General features: G+C 37.0%; 1 protein-coding gene across 18 annotated transcripts in view; it reads right to left on the reverse strand.

Moving 5' to 3' along the window:
• The window catches only part of COL19A1 (collagen type XIX alpha 1 chain), a 202,754-nt gene that overhangs the window by 88,804 nt on the left and 88,755 nt on the right, over nucleotides 1-25,195 (reverse strand). For 16 of the 18 annotated variants that reach the window (XM_080584508.1, XM_080584506.1, XM_080584507.1 and 13 more), the window contains 3 exons: nucleotides 20,685-20,738; nucleotides 11,259-11,312; nucleotides 10,492-10,527 (listed from right to left, as the gene is read on the reverse strand). In XM_080584508.1, the coding sequence (XP_080440634.1) occupies nucleotides 10,492-10,527; nucleotides 11,259-11,312; nucleotides 20,685-20,738 (144 nt within the window). The remainder of the gene's footprint in view (nucleotides 1-10,491; nucleotides 10,528-11,258; nucleotides 11,313-20,684; nucleotides 20,739-25,195) is intronic. The other 2 variants (XM_080584502.1, XM_080584516.1) reach the window with 1 other exon arrangement.

Raw genomic sequence — 25,195 nt, forward strand, 5'->3', positions numbered from 1 at the left:
AGCCTGTAATGTCTGTTTTATGAAGGAGGAAATACTGAGCCTCACATATCCGTACAATAAGACTCCAAGGGGCTAAGAATTATACAACAAAATAACTGCACAATAATGATAATTAACAGCCAACATTTTTGCTCTAGACCTACTTTTATTCTTTTTCTTCTCTCTACAATATTATTGTCAAGAAAAAGGAACCAGATAAGAAGGTTTATCTTCAAGGAAAGGGAGGAGAGCTGCTTACAATTGGTAACTACGCAGGGAGGACTACTCTGTACAAGGAGCCATATCCTGACATTGAATCCGAGGTAAAAGTTCACACTAACTTCAGTGGGATCTTCAGTTTAAAAAGTGATAGGACAATATGGGCTGCATTAAATAACATGGTTGCAAAGCTGCAATAACTTAGCAATGGTAATGACTTAGCAATGCTATCATTATTCAGCATTCACTGGATGAGATCCTGGAAAAATAACTGAAGAAGAAACCTGCAGAAGGAATGAAAATAAAACTTCTCAACGGTGAAATCTCTCTAAAGGGATGAATAAAACATCCCCTGTTAAATTCCTATAAAACCTGGCAATGAATTTAACAGTTCAGGCACAGAAAAGAAGAATGTAATTTGTAAGAAGGCACATCAAGGTTTCTACTTTGGTCTTTTTCCTATCTAACTTCTGGAGATCTCCCAGAGATCTCTGGAGATCAAAGATCAGGTTCTCCACTCCTTCAAATTATAGGAGACACAGGTGGTATGCAAACCCCATCAAAGGAACCCATCTCCACAGACAGAAAGAGATAGGCTATATACTGTCACATGGCCTCATAGAATATGATGTTGATTGTTTTTAAAGTGTTTGTATCAGAAAGCAATCTATTTCACATGTACTGTCTCCACAAGTAAACAACAACCAAAGCAATCAAAATGATTCATTACTGTGTCAGTTTCCAACCTGAGCCTTGCATCAGCAACAGGATGAGTATGGCAAAAAGCAAAAGGAGATGCAGGAATAGCACAAGGCATAAAGTGAGACATAAGAAAGGCGCTGAGCTCTGCTCTCTGGGGACAGTGACAGGACCCGAGGGAACGGCATGGAGCTGGGACAGGGGAGGGTCAGGCTGGGTGTTAGGAAAAGATTCTTCACCAAGAGAGTGGCCAGGCACTGGGACAGGCTGCCCAGGGAACTGGTCATGGCACCGAGCCTGCCCAAGTGCAAGAGGCATTTGGACAAAGCTCTCAGAAATACCGTTTGATTTCTGGGTGGTCCTGTGTGGACCCAGGAGTTGGACTCAATCATCCTTGTGAGTCCCTTCCAAATCAGGATATTCTATGATTCTATGAACGCAGAAAATCTACTACAATGAGTGAGAATAGCTTTGAAAGATAAAACATCATACACTGGGAGACACAAGAGGGTCATACAGCATCTTGAAAAAGAAATTAAGGGTGGGAACTGGCAAATTCCTTTATAAAGAGGTAAACTAATGGGAACTGTTGGCAAGGGAAAAGATGTTGGTTGTTATGCTGTTATGCTAGATAAAGGAAAAGCAAGCTTATAGTTGTTTAAAGAAAAAAATCATCAAAACAGATTAAAATTTAGTCAAGGGAAGAGAGAAAAACCAACATATTTAAAAAATGTTACAGTAGAAAAACTGAGCTTTTAGAAGAACTTGCATCTCATCAAAGGTGTTAATTCCTACAAATATTTTTAATACATAATATTTCTGGCCAGATAAAAACGAATGAGAATTATCAAACTTTAGATGGTAGAAGAAAAATGTGTTTGGAAATGGTAGAAATATCAACTCACAATTCAGACAGTTAAGCTATTTTAAGTTTCATAAGGTATCGGTTTAAAGTGTATTAGTTGGCATGTAACTGCCAGAAGCTGCTTATTACAGGACCGGAATCCTGCCATGTGACTATGCAGGTACAAAAACATGTTAAAATCCTTGTTACATCAAGACAAATATCTACAGAGACATGGTGGAGACTTGGTTTGTGAATTTAATAGTTCAGAATAACTGCCTAACCTAAGAACACATTCTGAACAAAAGCAAAATGTTTACTGTGACCTCTTGGTGAATTAAAAACCAACACAAAATAGAACAGCTGAAGTGGAAGACTGAAATTACTTGAAGTTGTTATTTGTATTACTTCCTCCGGAAGCTTATGTCTGATGCCAAAAGCATGTTTAAAACAATATTTTACAAGTCAGTGTATTTTTAGTATTCTGAAAGTTGCTTCAAAATGTAGCTGATTGTTTTTGAAGCAGGCTAGACAGATGCCTTATGCACTCTTAAGTTGCGCTGCTGAAATAGATTCTGAGCATAGAAGACTTTCCTCCTCTACACAAATTAGAGATAGTATACAAATGCTAACAATAAGAAGAAAGGTCTAATTAAGGCACACACACACACACGAAAAAATTATACACCTTTACAGACCGTTTTCTGTGTTCTATACATAAACTATTCTCACCCAATTTTGTGCCTTGCAAATTCCAGCACATAAATGACCTCATTTTTTATGGAATAAATGCTGCTAGACAGGGAGAAAGTGCATGAGACAAGTCAAGCAAAGACATGGATAAAAGCTTAATTAGGTATGTAGAAGCAACACGTGGTAATGTAAGAACAGGTCATTTTTTACCCTTTGAATATGTGCTTTTATAATCATAAAACTTGCTACTTTAAAAATACTCAGCTGTAATAGACATTATTTGGCTATAGTTGGTATAGTTCCACTGAAACAAAATCAACAGTAGAATTTTTGTTTTTAATTTTTACAAGCAAATCGGTAGGCAATTCCCAGCGCAAAGACTTGACCTAGTTATTCAAGACACAGTTCTCACTAGGATAAAGAAAAACCATCACACTGACGGATTTAGGTTTATGATGATCCCTCTGAGAAGTCCATGAATAGAGCAGGATAAAATTGCACAAATCAATAGTACAGTAAAATGTGACTTGATTCCTGAAGTAACAGAACACGTGATCATGGTAACCTGCTGCAGCCTGAAAGAACCAAAGGGCATTCCTCACCTGTCCAAATACCACTCTTCTGATGGACAGTACTGCTGCTGCTGCACTCATGCAAGAATGCCCCAGCTATGCAGAAAAAACAGACAAGACGTATCCAGATGCCGTTCAATTAAATCTTAAAGTCATCTTCTGATCTGGATGTGTTACCAGACAAGAGATCTACTCTGCCGGTCATGATTTTCACTGTGACCCTTTAACCTGATTTGAGTGTATTTTCCTCTTTGGCTTGTTTCTACTGCATGTTGTGGGGAAACTAGTGCCTTCCTCCCTTGTAAGAATGGGCTATTGCCATCAGCAACATTTCTATATACCGTCAACATTTCCAAACATGACCTTCCTTCACATCCTTACTGAATTAACTTGGGTTGGAAAGCTGAAACATTTTGACCCTGTTTTTGGCCTGTTACTGCTACTGCAATAATCATACTGCTTTGGTCTTGAGTTTGACATGGAATCGGCCTCATTTTTTTTTTTTTTTTTCTTTCAAACTGCTACCAGCCCACTTACTTCTGTGGAAAAGGAGACAGCATTTATCAGTAAACATTTCAGACTGCAAGAAAACATGATCAGATACTTTTTTTTATGATAATTTATTACTGATGCAAACAGAAAATATATTCTCACTGATCTCATTATTCTTAGGGTTTGGTCATTTCTGTAATTCTCTCTGGTAACTTCACCTGAAATTTATTTTGCTTCAGAGACAATAATTTCAAAGGAAAATTGGAAGACTAATTTCACAGAAGTTCACACTTTATGAACCTAGTACTTTTAATAGACCTGAGTTTATCTGCTAAGCAAAAAAAAAAAAAAAAGTATTTAAATTCCTGAGGAGTAATTTGAAAAGATTCTTTACATGATGTCTGCTGTGAATACAAAAGCATATGGGACTATTCTCTAATCATTCCTCTAATGAAGGACATATAAATTCTATTCACGCCAATTTAGAAGACTGTGAATTTTTGAAAAACATAAATCTGTGAGGCCAAGACATGAATTTTCACTTGTGCCTTCAGTATCAGTATTACTGCACACAGAAGACAGATTGAAATTGCTAAAACATCTTGTTTCACTAAAGAGGGTAATCTTAATAGGATCTGCTTCCATACTTAAAAAGCATTTCACAAAAAAAAAAAGAATATTTGTAAGTTATACTGTGAGAGTTAAAGATCGTTATATCTAATGCAAAAGAACTAAACTGTTTGGTATTTTTATGAAGTTAATACACCCCCAGTAAAAAGCTCAAATAGTTATAATTCAGATTTTTCATAGAGGGCTATATATGAAAATAAGATAATTAGAGTGAAAATATAATTTTCTGTCTATACTTTCTTTAGTTACCGAGTATTGCTCTCCTTTGGTTCCTGTCATTATGTGAAAAGAATGAGAGGATAACATTAGTTGAGACACTTACTAATGGTAGGTGTGGGTGGGGGTGTACATCCCTGCTTAAGTAACACAAGTTATCCCCAGGAGATGTTTTATTTTTCAGTGTAAGACACAAATCATTTGCAGGAGTTGAAGTAAGTAAAATTTTGCACATGATTTTCCAGGAAGAAGCATCTGAAATGCTGCTGCCAATTGCAACAGCAAAAATGTGGGGATACAGTATGTTACCTCTTCAGAGGTCCATATAAAATCCAAAAAATTACACTATCATTGAATTTGTGAAGGTATTTCCTAGGAAATACTGGAGAGCATGAATTACAATTTTAGCTTTACACAAATAATTAGAGAAGCTATGAGAGGAAAGCTGAGTAACCCCTTGTTGATGTGATGTTTGTTTACTGAGGGAATGGCCGAAAGCGACCGCAGAACTTGCCTGGGCCTGGACCTGCAGCTTCCCCCTTCAGACAGCTCATGCTGCACTTGTGCCCCAGCTCCCTTCGGCCCGATTTAACCAGCCCCGGGAGCCAACATTCCAACTATCTGTTTAGTAAGCAAGTCTTGGGTACTGCTGTCTGTGGCCGACTTAAGCCTTGGCTTCTGCGTAAACACTTGGTGCCATCTGGATGACTATTTTATAACTCCTGAAAGGGATAGGTTCACAGGAACGTACAGACGGACACTCGTTTTCCTCAGGAACTAAAAGCAGCGTATCAAGTGTCGAGAGGAATAGTTATCATATATTTTACAAGAGATTGCTGCGCTACCTTCCCTCACCTGTCACTCCTCTGACACGATATGCACAGGCTTAAGCTGTGGATACCAGAGAGAGAGGGAGCTGCTTAGCCAGCTGTGTCACTTCAGAAAACAGTCACTAGCTTCTCAAACCAAATGTCACTTTTTGATAAAACTGCCCAGCAGAACAGTATAATCTCTGCCCCTTATTCTCTAAAGGCTCCTCGATTACGATACAATTTATCAGGGAACTTACACTTTTAGAGACTAACCATATTACTGCATAAAGCAGGTAAAATTAGGAAGAAAATTTCATAATATATTCCTAACATGTGCTATAAGAAATTTGAAAAATACCGAAGAAAAGAGATCTGGTACTTATACAGCACTTCAGAAAGTCAAACTAGAAGAGAAATTAAAGACAGCAGAAATAAAGGATGAGAATCAATCATGACTTTGGACTACTCCTTTATAAAACTACTACCAGAACTGAGGAGACAAATACATGTATCTCCACTCGTAATGTTAATTGACTCCATGGTAACATATAAAAATTTTAAAGCCACATTAAATATACTTAAATATGCACATATGTGTCAAAGTTAGTGCCACTAAAATTTAGTTGTATGAATAATGCATGAATCAAATACTTAAAACTTCCTGTAATTACTAATTTCAGTAGGATTCTAACATAAAGCCTATTTTTTATCTATTTCTTTTTGCAGTTGAGCGTATTTTGCACTACAATGCCATTTTTTTCCCTCTAACTAATCATGCAAGAATGATGATATTGTATTAACAGGACTTTCCATATTTGCCTTAAAAAACCATACTGAAACACATGGGCTGTGATTCTAATCCCAACTCTATTAACTACAGAAACAGCCAGGCATATACTTAAATTCTTTCTGAACTCCCTGCTATTACTGTAAGACACTTTGTTAAGTGTGCATGCTTTAGCATTTTGGTAGAGATTTACCGTTAAATGACATTAAACAAGATAACTCATCTCTAAGTGCTTTGTTCAAAGCAATGCGCTTTCTGATCTATGAAATTTCAATTTCAAACTGATAAAAAAAAATGCTTCTTAAAAAGTCACAGCATTATTTCCCCTCTCACAGTTTAGCATAGGCTCATTTGCCTGATAGGTTGTTACAGTTGTTGGGTATTTATGAATTCTGCCATCCATACTATGTCGAAGTATCCCTCATTCGTTAGAGACGCTACAATGGCTATACCTACCTATTAAAACACTGACAGATTTTTCCTCCAAAGACAAATAACTTCATTCTGTCCTGCATATTTTCATGCTGGTGGGCAGAGAACTCTTACTGTGCTTCTGAGCAGTACGTGATTTAGTACTCCCCAGGAATTCCTGAGCCCTTTGAGACACAGGATCACTCACACTCTTTAGACTTTCACATTTCCTGCTACTTATGGCTGTGTGTTTTTGCAGATTACCTACAAACAACTGGGCATGGATTAAGGACAACAAAGCAGTCTGGGAATCACTGCAATGAAGCAGCCTCAGCCTTTTAGTCATGCTCATGCTCCCCATGATGGGGACAGGACTGTGGTACAGGCCTGCGTGTGGGAAAAATGCTCTGGCCCTGCACAGCCCTGCAGATGCTCTAGTTCATCCTGAGACTGGCGTGAATGGCAGAACTTCTTCCACCGTTGGATAATTTCTATGGATATGAATATGAATGGAAGAGCCTCACAGGGCAGCGGAGCTCTGTAACACCGTAATTTCCCACCTGTATCAACATGGCCTTTGTGCTGAGGTGGAAGGTAAATGACCCAGGCCCAGACTTCTAGCTTGACCAAACCAAGTCTTTTGGGATATTTCCTCCCTCCGTGCCCAAATGCATTTTGGACTTAGCTCTAACAATGTTTGTTAGTGCGTCATTATTATCACCTCTCTTCCTTCCCTGTCCTACAACATAATAATTCATTTTGTATTTTGATAAAAAGAAATAAATCATTTTAACATTAGGAAAAACTAGAAATGATGATAATGATATAGAGTATAAATTTACAATATTATGCTTGAGTCTGAAACAAATGGAACATTTTAAAACTCAGATTTAACAAGACTCATAACTGAAACACTGATGTCACATTTTGGCTGTAACAACATAAATGGTCCTGACAGAGTAAGTTTTCGTTCAGTGACACGTGAACCTTGATATTATCTGACCTATTACTTATTCACAGCAAGACATCTCCCTTTCCTGATTATATATTGTAAAAGTCATGACCACACAGAAGTCACACAAATAAAAAAACAAATCTGAAGAATGGATTTTCCCTTAGCCACCACAATTCATGTCATTCATCATCTTTAAGTTCTTGCCAACAGAAACCCATGACTATTTACAATGGCAGAGAGAGAAAGACTTCCTGCTGGGCCATATATTCCCACAGTGTTGTAATCTGTCTTCAAACTGCTCAACTTATTCACACCCAGTCTCATCTCTTCTATCAGTTGACAGCTACAAAAAATATTTCAGTACTTCAGTTACTAACAACCCTCTAAAGACTTGTGCCTGCTTTTCTTAAAACTTAAATGTTTCCTTTGTATGAAATTAAAATGTTCCCTAAGTATGACGACAACCATCAGTGGCCGTACCAATGCACTGCCATCTTGCTATGCCTGAATTGACTGACCTGAAACATTGCACAGCATTTTGTAATGAAAGAAATGTAATTCTTTGACAGTCCATTTTATGAAAGGGGATCACTTAATGTATAGAAAGACTGAGTTCAGTCAATTTGAAAGCAGCTTGTGATTTTCAATAACACACTACTAAACTCTGAATATGACTCGTAGTAAAGCTAAGTGCACACAATTTTAACTGAAGACAACAGAACCATATGAATTGAGTAGTTCGTAACACTAACTCTAGGGGAAGAGCTATTCATATGCTGTGGAACTATAGCCTTGGAATTCAGGAGTTTTTATTTCTGCCACTCTTTTGCATCATTATAAATTGTTGTCACCCACATGGATTGTCCTTACTGAGAGGCCCATTCTCATTTCAGTTTGTGAAAAGAATCACTTGGATCAGACGAAATGTATTACTTTTATAAAGCTTATAAAGCTTAAAAACATCTTCTACTCTGTCTATAGCACTATCTAGCCAGAATACAACTAATACACAGGCCATGGAATCTTCAAAATTTTGTCTTCTGCTGCACCCGTATATATCAGATCCTTGCACAGAAACTGTGTTAGATCCATACTCAAGAAATCTTTTCTTGATACTTGAAAGACAACTAATCATTATGGCTTATCTCACTCTTTTTTTCTGTAGGTAAGTTACAAGAAAGGGAATAAATCAGTTAGTAACAGAATTTGCAAAACTTCTGGAGTCTGATACACAGACTTCTATAAAGAAAGGAAGGTACTTGTCTGCTTTTTTATGCCCCCTCTGAAAACTGTAGAAACAATAAAAGAAACTAAATGGCTGTATTAATGTTCTGTGTAAAAATCTAGTAATTGATATTCCGTCATTATAATGTGACACTACTTTTTTTTTCTTTTCAGTCTGTGCTTGTTATGTATGTCTGGTCATTTGTAAGATACAAAGATTATATAGATGTCAAAACCACAACATGTAAACACCTAAATTTGAAAGTATTTTAAATGACAAACTCCAAACTTTTTTTTGGATAAAGAAAATTTCATACTGCTGCATATATTATCCTCAACTATTATCACCTGTCTCCTTTGAATCATTAAAATTCAAATAGTGTACAATTAAGACATTACTAAAATTATTTTAATTATCAGTAGCAGCATTATTATGTAATGCAAGAAACCAGAAGTGTATGATGTGCTTCATGAAAGAATGAATTGTATTTCCCACAGAGTTATATAGCTCCCATGTTAATTTCCAAGTTTTAACCTATAAACTCTCAGTTTTGTGATTGCAGTAAACTTCTCCATTTAGTGCTGCAATTGCTTTATTTGGATAAGAAGGTAGTTACTGAACATTCATAACTTTAAAAACATGCTTTGAAACTTACATGGATGATATTAGATGAAGAAAAATTCACATTTTTCATGAACTGATGAAAGCAATTAATAAAGCATTTAATAACATGACTAATTATAGAAGCTAAAAAAGCACGATCAAAGATTTTGGAATATACTTTGCACCTACAAGTAAAAACTGTGCTCCTGATTCAAAATACTTTGTTCTGTACGCAGTAAAAAATGGAGACTTCACCCCCTCCTCTAGTACAGCATTTGGATACGTGAATTTCTGTTATCACTTTATCACCACAAAATCCATGTCAAATGGGGAAAACAGTGTTTTAGTGACAACTACTTAAAGGGTCATAGTCTGTCATGAAAAGAACACAGACTATGATATTACATCAGAATTAAATAGCATATAGCGACATAAAGCATGTATATGAAGCAGTCACTAACTGTAGGAGGTTGGGAAGAGCATAAACACACAGTGAGTCAACAGGAGTAGCTTTCCAGAGGGCTTTTCAGACTGAGGGGCATTACCATGTAGGGGTATCAGACACTTTACAGGATACAGTGGAAGTGTATTTTGGGATTGCGCAAGAGTTATTTATCGGATGTTTAGTGGAAGAACCAAATCTAGGGAATGTCTGGGTGCCAGTGACTAGGGAAAGACTAGGATGAGGGGCAACTGCTGGGCAGGCTGAGTGTCAGCCCAGCTACTGGAGGGATGGATGCACATTGCGTATACGTTTCCCACAACCAGACCTTCATTGTGATCAACCAAAGAGTAACAGAACAAGACTGGGTGCTGTTCGTGGAAGTGCTGAGTGTGCACCTGTGCTGACCTCCACAGCCATACACATGTATACTCACCTCTAACCATCCCCCAACCCTTAACTTTCTGACAATAAGGTCCTGTACATCAAATTTGAACATTTTTATGCTAGATATATAATACTGTGTCATATATGTGACTTTGAAGTCATAACAAAGTTCTTAATAACACAACCAGACAACAGAATAATTACAGTATCTTAAAAAGTGCTAATTACTTCCGCAAGCTTTTACTGAAAAATGCTGTTCACTAAAAATATCAAGTGAATTTACTCTTGCTAGTATTTAGTGGGAAACAAGAAGCTTTAAATATACTTATTTTCTTTACATTTATAAATTTCCCTTTTCTCTGCTTCACAACTCATACTGAAAATGTAGTGGCATTCTAAAAAGAGGGCCCTGGCTCTTAAATTTAATAATGGAAGTACTTACTTTGTAAATAAGCTACAAACTGCAGCATTTCTGACCGATTTCCTTTATTTTTTTTATTATTTTTTTTTTTAATGTGTACTTACACTTAAGGCCATCGGTCCTGGTGGTCCCACATCTCCCTGGTTAAAACAGGACAGTAAATAGATGAGCAATCTCGTTTTAAACCTTTAGGCATTTTAGAGGATATGCACCATAGCTTAAGTAAATTCAGTATAGTCATCACACATTCTCTGGTTATGAAAATGTATGAGTTAAGTGATATTTTTTTTCAGCAATTGCATAGGTACAGACAATTCTCCATAGGTTAAATGAAAAAACAAAAACAATGAAACAACGAAGCCAAAACCAACACCAGATAGACCTCTGCATAAATGAATCACAGTTTACAAAAAGCAATCCTGCAAACACGTTTGCACATGTTAAATTACAAGCTGCCACTAATATGCATAAGGTGGCCACTGAAGTCAGTGTGACTGCTCCTATACGTAAAGACATCTGACTGTAATATGTTCACAAAATAGCTTTTTGAGGTCTGAACCTCACTGTGAGACCTTCAGGTGCAGTCAATGGGAGCAAATCAGAGCACCAAGAGAGCAATTCAGAACATGCAGTTTAGGTTCCTGCTCTGAATTGCTTTCAAAAGAAGATTCTCCCCCTTCTGTAGTGATAAAGAGTGCTTGCCTTCCTTATTTAGAGTTAGTCTGTACTTACATTCTTCAATCCTTACGCTAGACAAATGGCAGCAGTGTGTGTTTATCATACATAGTTAAGGCAGTATATTAAATATTGAAGAAATATCATGCACGTTCACATATACATGCAACTTTACAGATTAAAAAAAAAGAAGTACCTTTTCTCCTTTGGGACCAGCCAAGCCAGGACTACCAGGGTCACCTTTGAGTCCCTGGGCAAAAAACAAGAATGCATATTGGTTATCATCCTTGGAAACTGTTGGACAAAATCCTCTACTGCCGTGAATTAGTATATACTAACCAAATAAGCCTTAAAATATTAGGACATAACAGAAATAAAAATTAAAAAATTAATTCTTTATTTTCATTATTTGGTGAACAGAGAAATATCTACCGAAAGACCACATGCATCTTCAACAGAGAATTAAATATACAAAGCCAAACTCTCTACCTTGACTATGCCACTTTATGGCAAGTAGCATGTAGAAATTCAAAGTTCTTTTGAGGTTTCAGTAGGTGCATATCTTGTGCATTCAACAAAGATAAATAAAATGACAGTCCCACAGCACATTCTCTTCAACTCTGCTAAAACTGGGAATGGTAGAAGTGGACAGAGCATTGTGGTTTCTGGGTTTCAGTTAGCAATGTTGAGCTGGTGAACTGCAGCAGGGTTCACCTCAGAGCAACTGCCATAACCTCCAATACTCTAATTTTCACCAGTGTTTGAGAAGGGAATTACAGAAATCACCAAGTCCTTTGTACCTCTCTCCCCAGTTCTGCCTTCAGCTGGAGAAGCCAAAAACGTTACCTACTCTTATACATTGCAAACGCAGTGATTTCACAACATGGCTATTCCACTAACATGTCTCACCAGAAGCACCCCAAAAAGAAAAATTCTTATTTCTTATAATCTCTGCTGTCTTCTCCTTGCTGCAAAACACATGGAAAAGCGAGTGGTTTTGAAATATACCCAGCAAATTCAAGCCACTCTGCAATATGGAATAACCTTGCTTCTGATGTTGGAACAACCTACCAGGAACTACTTCTTGTTTAAGCCAAGAGCTCTGTCTCTTACCTTCCCTTTGATCAGTGTTTTAGAGACATGCCACAGGAGAACACTGATGATGCGAGTCAGAAAAAGCTCTATGAGTTCGAAGATTTTATTTAGAAACCAAATGGCAATAACGTGGGCAATGCAGGACTGAATCACAATTAGATAGTTCACAAGTAGGCCAACGTCATTACTACTGTGGAGGTTAAATGGGTCAAGGATAGAAATGATTCATCTACATCTGAATAAGGGTTTACTAACTTAAGTTCTTCCCAGCCCCCTTTTTGCCCTTGCAAACTCTGTTCCTCGCTTTGCAGTAATTGGAAAGATAGAGACAACTGGCATGAAAATGATAAGCAACATCTGTGCCTTGGTGGGTACAGAAACATTAAATCAGTGAGTGTTCTAAATACTGCATATTTGTGCAACTCCACTTCCTGCTAAAATTACATTAATTCACCATCTGGAAGGAACATCATTTAGAACTATATGAGCATTTAAGTACCCACTTTGGATTAAATTTGTGGTTGTTGTAAATACCCCTGATTTAGCTTTGATTTGTCCTTTATTAAGCTTGCCAAGTATGTAATAGTTAAATCAGAAGTAGTTTTGCTGTTTGAACTTAAAAATGTAATAGGCAGATGGATTCAAAAACCAAGCCAAAAAAATTATTTCTTTTTATGATTTGCATATTTATGACATAGTTTTGATATTATCTCCATTTACTACATTTTACTTTTCACCTGCTCATGAAAGACTGCATAAAACACTCCCTGTTCTGAAAGCCACTTTAGGGATTTTTCAGGTATGCAAACTGTAGGGATCTGTTTCAAAGTCAGTATTAGTGATTCAGCAGTGCAACAATAGGCTTGAGCTTAAGGAATAGTTCTAAGGTGGTGTATTTCCAGAGGAGAAAAAACAGAGGAAGATAAAAAGAAATCTGCAGCTCACAGGAGAAGATATATGTGTGTGTGGCTCTATTGAAAAGACAACTGCAGACAAAAGATACTGAACCAAAGCCATGCACTGTCAAACTGTGAACATCATTTTTTTCCTAATTGGTGTGTTTATAGCTTTTAGTAGTGTTCCTGCAGTGGACCTCAGTAAGGTATGCAGTTTGACAGCTAGTGCAGAGATGATGACCACAGAGGTCAGCCTCACGTAAGGGGAAGAAGGGGACAAGAGGAACCTATATATTTGACGACAAGCTTTACAGTGTTCGAAGTGTGATTTTTGAGTACCTGGGAAGGTTTCTACATAACAATTTTATTTTACAATACTTGAATTACATTTCCTTTGCAGTTTATACCCACAAAAAAAAAAATCAGGAAAAAAATTTATCCCAGTAGAAGTATTTCCCATTCTTCACCACCTTATATTTCTTTTAAAGATATTATTATCTTAATAAGTTCCAGACATTATGAATGCTTGGAAAAACAGATCTGGTACTATATCATGCCTATTCTTCATTTCAACTACCCTTTTTAAAGCAGCTCCAAGGGTTAGCTGCTGCTGACTGTCTCTGAAATGACATAAGAAATAAGAATTCCTGTGCTATGTAAAATCCGTAGCCGCTTCGAGCACAGTGCAGTACAGTATCCTGTTTCTGGCAGAGACCAGAACAGGATGCTTCAGCAAAGTGGATATGGTTATCTAAACAGATATCATTTGGATGATTTTAGATTAGGCTTTAAATTAGAAAAGCTCATTTTCTACAATATTGTAGGAGAAAGAAGCTAGTTTTGTAAGCCACCTACTAATTTCTATTGACCTAAGGAGTCCGTAGTCAGATTTGTCAGAAATTCAAGAACTGAGTAAAAATTCCAACAGCTTGCATAACAAAAGGTAAATGAATTGCTGAATTTTATCCTGGTCTAATTCTGGCTTCTTCAGAACAATACAATAATAAACATCTGTGAGTTCATGAACTTATAAAAACTCTTCATGAACAGTTTGCATCTGTTACCTTTCCTCTGCTGTAAGGACTACAGCTTCGTCTTTCTACAGGTCAAAATAAACTTACATCAGGGTTCCTCTCTGGATGCCAAAATGTACAGTAAGCATTGGGACATGCTGACTTAATAGTAACAAGATAGCAACATGAAAAATTGCAAAAATGAGAAACATTATCTATAACAAGACGGGGTATGAGTGTAACTGAATTGCTGACCAAGGGAGAAATTACTGGAACAAGTATTTCACAAATACCAGTAAAAGTGTGAAGTCAGCAAAATTGGGGCCAGCAGGGGAAAGAGTAAACTAGGGACAGACTCTTTGTTTGGAAGGGGATGATGGTGGTATTTCTTCTGGTGGGAGAAATTTAAGGGAGAAGTTATCATATTGGTTGACACTACTTTTGACAAACCTTTAACTAGGTTTTTTCGCTGATAGTAGTTTACAGGAGTCTTAAACAGTCTACAAACTCAATTGGATTAAGAAGAAAACAATTACAAAACAGCAACTGTGCCTTAAAACTGTGAAAAGAACCATGGTTTTGTGAATTCTTCAAATGACAGAATTTTATTAATGGTAGCCCAGCACTACTGGCATAAGAAGCATCAGTTTTTCTGTTTGAATTTTCCTTTTAGACCAGTGACAATCTCACACAATGCATGCTGTGCTCTGGAGTTCCATGGAGAAGAGAAAATAACTTTACTTAGTGATCTGATAAATATTTTCCTTACCAAGTCTGAGAACATTTTATTTGTTCGCTAGAAGTGTCAGGTATAACCGGAGCCAGAAAACTAAACAGTTTTTCAGTTCCTATGGTTTCAGTCATTTGGATAAGATCAGAACAGTCAAAGAATTTGAGAGAAAAGGGAACTGAACATTTTCCTCTAAGCCAAGTGGTCTCGACTGCAATTCTTTTGTGACAACATGATGTTCCACAAACCAGTACTCCTACCACTACTAGCAAAAAGGACAGATGATGAAGAGAACAGAGGATTTCATAGTTTGCTGATTGTGTTTGGGATTCATATCCCATATGCCTGCAGTACCTGAAAAACTACACGATTAAGGAATTGTAGCCCATAGGAGTGTTGTCTAACCTTCTCATCAAAAAACAGTAACAACATGAAATATGTATGTACCTTTTGTGAGTACTCCTATATAACCTATGGAGGTTATATTTAAAGGAAAACACGGCCATGGGTACTTGCACAGGTTGAGGGAAACATCGTGTAATTTAAAGGAGTCTGGTTCTGTAAATTGGATTTTTGTGCAGACTGGTGTCTGTTGCTTTTAACCTTGACACCGTGATGTTCAGCTGGGTTTGAAAGCCACACCAGGGATTTATAAGGGTTTAATGAGCAGACACCTCTCTATCTGAGACCAAATTGCTGGCAATCACTGTGCTAAAAACACCACAGCCCAAATGGAGGGTTTGGAATGACATGCCAGGGCAGTCTGAGGAGGATTTTCAACAATGGGCTGACAATAAGCTACTTTGGGAGCAAACCCAGAAGCCTAAAGAAAGCTAGGGTAAGTAAAGAAAGCTTACTGGGAAACTGTTGCAGAGCTGCCAGAGTTTCTGAGGCTTACACTGCTGGCAACAGGCAACTAGACTGAAGAGTTTCCACAAGGACTGGAGAACCACAGGGACCAAGAGTGTCAAAGGAGCTAGGATTCCGTTTAACAGCTCATCAAAGACAGATTAACTACTAGGATGAAAAGACAGCTATCGGCCACAACACAAACCTCACCAGTACTCTTAGATGACAAGAGCCTACGGCATTTTCTCAGCTGCCATTAGTTACTTACTTATCCAGAGCTGGGAAATATTTGAGAAGTCCATTAACCTCTCACCCTGAGACAAACGTTTACCATAATAGCAGACACAAATTTGAGCAGAGGACTCTGAAAAAATAACTGAATTTTTAACTTTGCATGAACTTATCAATAATAAAACTCTATTTTCTTCAGAAATGTTAGGAAAATTGTCAATGTTATGCTAAATGTCCTCTCCGAGTAAAACATGCTTTTTATTCCCTAATGCTTGATGAATTCCAACTGAACCTAGCAGGTTCTCTAAGGCCTGAGAAAACTGTATCATACATTGAAAATTTTCACTCATAGAAGCAGCCAGTGCTTACATATCACCACAGAAAGGAGATAAAACAGGGAAAACATACAGGCAGCTGACAACAGGTGCTCTTCACAAAGAAAAAGTGCTAAGATCAGCTGGACCCCAACTGAGCAGCAGCCACGTCTTGCCTACTAGCAAGACTTGCTTACTACACTTCTTTGTGCGGCAAATATTACACAGCATACACGAGGCAATGAAAAATGCTGCAAGACTGGCATCATGTTTTGAGGAGAATAGGTTTTCCAGTCTAAAAGAGAACTGTTTGGAAAAGTATTATACATTATTTACAAATGTTTTTATTGCTGGATGCAGAAAACTTCCTTGCACAGGTCCCTGGCCTGCATTAAGTGTTTCATCCTCACACCAGGCTAAAATCTCCTAGCATGACATACTACCTAAAGCACTGGAAATACAGTAAACAATCCAACCACTAACAGTGTGGAACTAAATTGTTATGGATCAAATCAAAAACCTCTATGGAGTAATAAAACAGAAATATTCTCATTAGTAAGACAACAAAAACACATTTTCTCCACAAAATGGTCTTAAAATCTTAATTAAGGCAACAGCTTCAGAGTCAGCTGTACAACACCAAGCTGAATATGTTGCAATCACTTTTCCAATTTAGTCAAGTATTTTCAAAGCTCAAATACCCTATTTTTCAGTTTATACCTCGTGTACTTTTAAATATTGCCATTGATCTTTCCTTGTTAATGTTATTCAAAAACTTCAAATTGCTACAGTGTTAGGATTTTCTGGATCCCAAACAATGCCTACTGTCTCCTTACACTTTTGCTCCTAATGGAATCCTTAGAATCTAGATTTAATAAAATAACATTACCAATTTCACACTTTCAAAAAATAGGATTCTTCACTTACCATCCAAGTATTTCCTTCCAATGCTACTACTAAGACAGTTCAAGATTACAATGACAGAAAACCTATGAGGGTGTGATGGTAAATGACTGCTACCATCACATCAAGCCACTGAGTCCTTTTGAAAATGTTCATATTTCTGTTCACATTTTCACGAAAACCGAGAAATAAAAAGACCCAATATGTGTACTTTTTACCTTCTTTCCACTGAAAACCTGTGATTTTCTTATTGCTCACTGAACTTCACAGGTCTGTCCTTTCACATTAGTATGTAAAGAACAATGATACTTTATGTAGAAGAGTTTTTAAAGTCACTTAAGAGTACCAACTTCCCTGATAGGAGAAGGAAAATAATTAGTTAATCTGCTGGTTTAACTGTGTAGGGATTAGGCACTAAATTTTCATTTTAGATTTTATTTTTTAAACAGTTTACAAGAAAGACTTCTCTTCCCCTAGCTATGCATGACACATGCTAAGAGATATGACAATACTTCCTTGGCTTCCTTACTTTTGCTAAAGGATTTCATTTTTGTTTGCAAAACATGAAGTAGTAATATCCCATGGTATTCACTTCCTACCTGTACCACCGATCAAGAACATGATATGACTCCAAAAGGAGTCTAGAAGTTTGAATGGGAAAGACTTTCTTTCAATTCACATTCAAAAGTGTGAACATTACATAGATTTACTCCATGGATAGTATCATGGATATTTGTATTGCAAATTTGTCCCTATTCCATATGGAATGTAAGGATAACGGAGTAGTAACTGCATTTATTAGGATTTCTCTCAGACAGTGCATCCATGAACACCCACTTGTTACTGTGATAAAAGTGATGGCATTATTAATGTCAAGTGGCTATAAAAGTCTCAAGGGATAAAACTTAAGAGACACTACTCAAGAAAATTGGCTGTTCATATTATACAGGCAAATAGCTGCTTACAGATGTAATGTGAATACATACCCCAGGAAAACTACATTAGTAACATGTAAGTTATTTATAGCTACTCCTTAAGAAGCTAAAAACAATGGCAACTGCATTACTAGTATTTATAGTCAGTATTTGTGTTGTCAGATGGATTTTGAATAATGTCCTAGGCTGGGATACAGCATTGTAGATCTTGGCTCAGATTTGTGGAGTGATAATCTAGGAGATGTGCAGAGCAGTTAAACGTATTCACAGTTCCTGCATCCAAACCTGGTTCTGAATGAGATTAGCTGACCCAGTTAGCACAATCCATGAGGGATGAGGGACTTCAACATCACATAAAGCTAGTCTACAAATCAGGTTTAGTTCTCCTTCTGTCATTTACTTCATTCTAGCAAGAACGTTCTGTATTACAACTAAGAAAACAAAAGTAGTGACAGCAAAAAGAAAAAAAAAAGGAATTTGTTTATGTGACACCTTGTTCCCTGATTTTGGTTAAAATAAATTTGAATATGTTCCTACCATTTGTGCAAGACAAAATGTTCAGTCATCATTTTCAAGTTCTTCATTTGTGAGTACAGAAACCCTCACTCCCCCAGCCAGAGAGACAACAGCTGCCAACAGCCGATACCACCAGCTTTGAGTGTTTTCAGGCTTTCTTTATACAGCACTGCAGATTACACCCATATAAACAGATTAACTTGATTATTTCGGAAATATCAGATGTTACATTTCTGTATGTGGAATGAGTTTGAGAGACACTGATAGCAACCAAGAGTCAATGATACACAGTCCTTTAAATTTAAACTTAATGACTGGCATCTCCATGCACTCTGATAACCAATCCAAAGCATTTTATTTGTGTTGTTAAAAAGGAATTATGTGCGGATTCAAACAATATAGTGTTATATTGCCTTGTGCAATTCTACTTCAAAAATATTTTAAAGACAGTTCCCATGATGATAATCCACCCCTTTTTTGACACACTACAACAGTTCACTAAACGTTCCAAATTATAAAGGTTTGATATTTTACACTTTCAGTGCCACAATGTCAAATATGTTCTAGAGTTCACCAGATACTTGGTATACCTTACTCATCCTAAAAGATTTATGGAACAAGATCCCATGTAGTAAAGGAGATCGTGTAAGACCAACACAGAAATGTCCCCAGAGCTATGGAAAGAAACACAGATGTGTTTTTCCATGCTGTCAGCATATATGTATGCATGACAGAAGTATATGGTTCACCTTTACAGACAGGCAGGCTACAAGAGAGTACCTCTTTGAATACCTAAACACAGTTTCAGCTCAGTACATAGTACATGTTTTCACATGAAGGATATCCACTATTCACTGAAAATAGTCTGATTCATCTAGCATTAAACTAGGAAAAACATATTTTTATGGCTACCATGTGTGTACAGAGCCAGGTGACAAAAAGTGTGGTGATTGTGTAGGCTGTTTTAAAAACTTTAAACTGTATATATAGCTCAACACAAATAACCACATGCATTGCCTGTGTTCTTAGTAAGCACAGCTAGGCTGTCATAGTATTTTGGTGTGAAAAGTTGAAACTTTCACTCTTTTGGTAATGTTGCTGAAAAAGTTTTACTGAAATGTTTTTTTCCAAATCCCATATCTCACTGTTGGCTAGAATTCCAATCATAATGCCAGACATTCTCCAAAGAATTTAGACAGACAGGTTCAGTCCTTCTGTGAGATGCTCTCTGCCTTCAGCTGTGGTGTTTTTGCAATTGGGGAGCCAACAGTACCCTTCATTATCAAAACTTAAACCCAGGTTGACCTCCAGTTAAGGTCAAGGAGGAGACAGGAGGGGAAGAGGGGGATAAAGAAAACTGATAGCTTGATTTTTATTTTTAAATCTTGCTGTTCAAAACATGCTGGTTTGCTTTTTCAGTATTACATTGACAAACCTCTGATTTTCTGCCCTCTTATTTTAATATATTTGGAGGTAAATACAAAAATAAAGCAGGCAGAAGTAACGGTTATCACCAGGCACGTCTATAGTGTTAGCTCAAGTTCAAGATTGCATGTGAACTCAATGACAAGGAGCATCTAGTATTTTTTTTTTTAATTTAGATTCACGCCACAGCTCAAATATGAACCAGATCAATTAACTAAATAGTGAGTAAAATCTATCAGAGAATATAAGTGAAATTTTAACTCATATTCTCTATTACATGAGCCACATGGCACAGTAAATGACCCCTTGCTCTCACCCAGGAATGGCTAACAGTCTGTGCACTTGCTTTTCTTTTTCAGCAATCAAGGACCCAGGCCTAGCCTTACCTTGCCTCCAGAAATGCCCTCTTTTCTCATCAATACTGTGTTGCTTTAATACCCATGCCCGTTTCAGTTTATCTCATGAACTCTAAGCAGTTTTATCATGGAACCTACCATATCCTTACCTACACCTTTCCCATCCAATGTTAAGGCCTAAGACCTCGTATCTCAGCTGAATGCACCTCTTTTTCTTGCCCATCATCTTGTGCATGTTAACTCTCCAGGCATACACATTTTCTAAATCCGTCACTCTCCTTACACAAAGTCTGAAATTCATTGTTTGCCTATCCCCCTAAAAGTTTTCAACTTGACTGTTTTAGTATCGTTCAGTTTACCTCTCTTCCATGAATGCCTTCTGGTCCTGGTTCTCCTTTATCTCCTTTTTCACCCTAAAAGAATGAATATTTATTTAATTACATTTGCAAGATAAATACTAAACCATGACATTTTTTAGACAGGAAAAATATTTGAAGATTCTGGTCTGTTCTACATACAGTGCTACAAATACGTTTCTGACTGCACAAACTAAATTATTTCTTACATTTCAAAAGAAATTCTTTCCAAATAAATGACCCTGAAAAAAGGTCTATCACCAAGAGCTAAAGAATTTTGTAATTCACAGTGCTACTGAACGTCCATAAAGACTCACCACAGGAAAATGTTCTTGATTCTCACAGTGCTCTGAGAACAATGTGGTCAAACAGAAATTTAGAGTGAGGGACAGTTAATTGCTTTCATTTTGGTCCCACTTCTTAATGAAGATTGTTCTGAAAATTATTTCTTACAAGGATGAATATAAGTGATATATCTAATCTATGAATCAAAAGGAAAAAAAAATGGCAGGAAGGATTCTTAGAATCAGTGATACAGGTTGGTTCCTGGGCTTCCTTGTGGAGCACTGACCATAAAACTCTATATTCTTTGTAAGATACAAAAAAGGATTCAGTTCCGTACTATCTCTATGGACCATGCTATCCTAGTTAATATAGATTTCATCCTAAGTTATCAAAATCTGCTTAAAAAGCATAACTTAAGGGAGAATGCCAAAACCAACAGGTCTCATCCGTGTCACTAGGCTGAACTTTACCAAATTATAAAAATAACATCATTTTGATAGAAGCCTGAGGACTGACTTTACTAGAGTCCAAGCTCTTCATTATCAACCAAAGAAAGGGAACAGCCCCACACTGAATTTCAATTATCTCCAGCGGACTACATATGTTTGAGCAGAACCTATTCATTATGTCAGCATAATCTTCATAATTCTGTTAGGTAAATGGTACTGAACTGAGATCATTCAGCTAATTCCATTTGTGACACAACCCTGATTCAAAGCTATTTCTCCAGTGGCAATGACAGAGGGCATTTCATCTAATAATCAGTTTTGCAAAATGAATTTGCATGAGCTTTCTCAAACAACTGAAGCCTACTAACAAATTAGCAACCACAAACTGTGAATTTAATAATCCCATGCAAAAGATGTCTGCAGTAGTTCATTGTTCCTATTTCAGTACATCTTGTTGATAACAAACCTAATGCTGTGCATTTGTTTGAATGGTCCTGTTAACGTTTTTCCTCAAGTATTGCCTTTTTTTGCCTGTCAATAACACCAAACTTTAAACACGATCTATCAACGCATCCATCGGAAAAAGTTTAAAGGATGCCAAATAGTTACAGGATTTTAACACTGGTTCTTTTAGTATGTTTAAACTATCAAGTTCTCTTTGTTCTCTTATTCTATGGATTAAGGCATCGGTTGAAATAGTAATTGTCTTACACTATCAGTTTAAAAAATAGCAGTTGAAGTTCCAGATTTATTCCTTTTTTTTTTTTTAATAGCTTAATTTAAACATTTTAGTTCTCATCACTATGACACACTGGACATTCAATACTGTTTTCACTATCTTTCAGCTGGTATTAAGTCACATTGCTACAGCCTGGCAGTATCTACAAAGTTAGTCATTTATTTACCATAATAACTCCTTATTTTAATGTATTTCTAGGAGATTTAAGAAATATTCCAATTTATGGAGCTGTCTTCTGTGGTTTATCTGTTTATGTACTTTAAGAGAAAATTGTATAAATGTCTATAGTTCTGATTCAGAAGCAGTAGTAACTTGTAATTTCCTTAATGTATACGTGGAAACCTTAGATAAAAGTATCTTGTGATAATTTGTCATCCTACATCTACATTTACATTAAAAAAACATGCATTTACTGAGCCTAAAACCCAAGAAGACCCTCTCCTCACCTTTGCAATTTGCCTTCATGTTAGATTAGCAGCACATGTGTTAGAGATCCTGCCGCCTTCTTCTTCAGCAGGCAGACAGTAACTTTAAAACGTTGGCAAATGGTTCTAGATGCATACAAGTGCAGTTGGTGAATGCAGGAAAGAAAGAAAAACTCCCTTCCTTATGATTTACATGATACTCAGATTTAAAATGTTTGTCAGACAAAATGATAAAAAGCACCCTCTGCTAATGAGCCCCAGACCTCTGCAGAATCCCAAGAGCCCCAGGCTTTCTGCCATGTATGCCATTTTACTATGAACCTATTCTGATTTTTTTAATAGAGTAAATTATTTGTATGTGCCAAGCCTATTGTGCACAACGTTCATGTCCTCTATGAAGCAAGAATTCAAATCAAACAGAGGTCCAATTCTTACAATTTATTTTTCTGTGAACTGAGCCAAGCCATGCTCATTTCTGCCTTTGTGGAGTGCACTATGCTGCATAATTAACAGCTTCAAACGTAGCCAATTTGCAGAACTGCTGAAGCCACTCTGCAGTGTAGATGAGGCTCTTAATAATCAACATTGTGTGTTACCTCATAGATTAACAAAAGAGAAAACAGAGAAAAAAACATGTTAATGCCATTTTCTGTCTCATGTTCCTGCCTGCTCATACTATACTCAGATGAGACAATTAAAGACTATTTGGGAAGTAACTGCAAAAACAGGATGACAGAACTCTGGAAGTGCCATTAGTTGTTTATTAGTTAACTAAAACTAATCCAATATAACATTGAATTCTTTGCATTCCTTTGGGTGTATTCTGCTTTTAATTGCCCCAGTGGAACAAGCTGATGGGGTTGCTGCAGTATAAGTGCTAGGAGGGATTCAGTCTTGTGTGTGTAATACTGGATACACTGCAGTCAGTGGCAACATTCTCTAATTAGAGCTGGGGGCTTGCTCAGGGTTTCTGCAAGACTGCAGTACCAGCCTTAAGTCACTTGGCAACTTTAAGGCTGCCTAATTTTCCTTGCATACTATTTACTCCTCATTATAAAGGCAAAATAATGTATAAAAATAATATATAAAATTATGTATTAATAAAATACATTTATATTTTAAAAGGTGAAGTTTATTTTGCAGTGCTGCCCTGTTAATAATACTAATTCTGAATCCCTGATATCCTTTGTTCCAAGCAATTTTAAAGTACCATTTTTCACAATAGCAAAAATATTCTCCACAGTATGCAAGGTAATAACCTTGTAATTCTTAACCTCTGAAACTCTGTGATTTTACCCTACACAATCTTTAAGATAATTATGTTTGTTTTAAAAAAGTTGTTCTGTGTTTTGCTACAGATCTGTCTCAGTAGAATGCTTTACATGAATTGTGTGTGCTTGCAACCATTTCTCCACAGTTCCCTATAAACTGAACCCAGCTAACAGGAAAGCTTCGTGATTTTTCCTAAATAAATTATGAATTTAACAAATCAGAATCTTCAGCTCAAAAAAGAAATGCCATATGGGTCTTTCTCTTTTTACTGATACATTTCTGGAAAGCTGGGACTATGAAGGGCTCCATCCCAGTAATGTTCTTATTGTCTGACCCGTAAGCTTTCTACAGAAGGTGGGATAACCTACAACAGGAAAAGAGTTGTACTCAAGGAGAAGCACCTTCGGCCTGATGAAACACAATACCATTTAGAAGGAGTAGTAATGAAGGCAGAGTAATGATCCTGTCTTCATTCAGACTGGGAGGAACCATGCAAGGAAACAGAAAAGTCACATAAGTGGCTTATTTCTAAACAGGCTCTAACCCACGTAAGACTGCTACCTAAGCAGGGTCAGAAAGAGATACTGTAAAACATTGAAGAAATACACTTTCTTGTAAACTAAAATCAATGATGATGACCTGGGAGGATGTCACTGTGAACCCTGTATCTTTCCAAACCCACCTATTTAGGATACTCAGACTCAGCATGAAAGCAGATGACCACAACACTTCATAGGCATCAGCAATTCAGAGAGCTGAGCAGCTACACTTATCAAGAAACCATGACCAAAACATTTCTGATTCAAAACTGTGCCATCACTGTCTAGTGAGAGAGCCACAAACAACAGGTGTCATGCCTGGCCAAGCCGGATAATGTGTCAGGAGAACGATCTTTCCTTCCTGCTTCACTTACGTAGACTGAGCAATACTGAAGAAGTACATACTGGCTAACTGCTGCTTGGTGTCAAGCAGTACATTTCTGAGCAAGCTCCCAGAGAAGCTATATAAAGGCAAACTACCACCTCCGCTGAGTCCAAAATCTTAGGCACAGAATGACTTGAAGCCAAGCCAATCCATGGATCCAAAACTGCACTGCTGAACTGTCTCTCCCTGTCAACAGGAATGAGGCAGTCATCTATTTTCGTTCGTTGTAGAAAAACCTCAAAATATAAAATGATCTCAATCAATAAGAACAGCCACTAAAAAATAAATAAAAATAAATAAAGTTCAACAAATATTACAATGTAGTGCTCTTGGGTTGGAGAGATCAAATGCACAAATAAGAAATAATTTGTGTAGCACTGCTGCAGAAGAGGATATGGGGATTACCACAGATCATACAGT

The sequence above is a fragment of the Anser brachyrhynchus genome (assembly GCF_964034855.1).
Source record: "Anser brachyrhynchus genome assembly, chromosome: 3".
Taxonomy (NCBI): Eukaryota; Metazoa; Chordata; class Aves; order Anseriformes; family Anatidae; genus Anser; species Anser brachyrhynchus.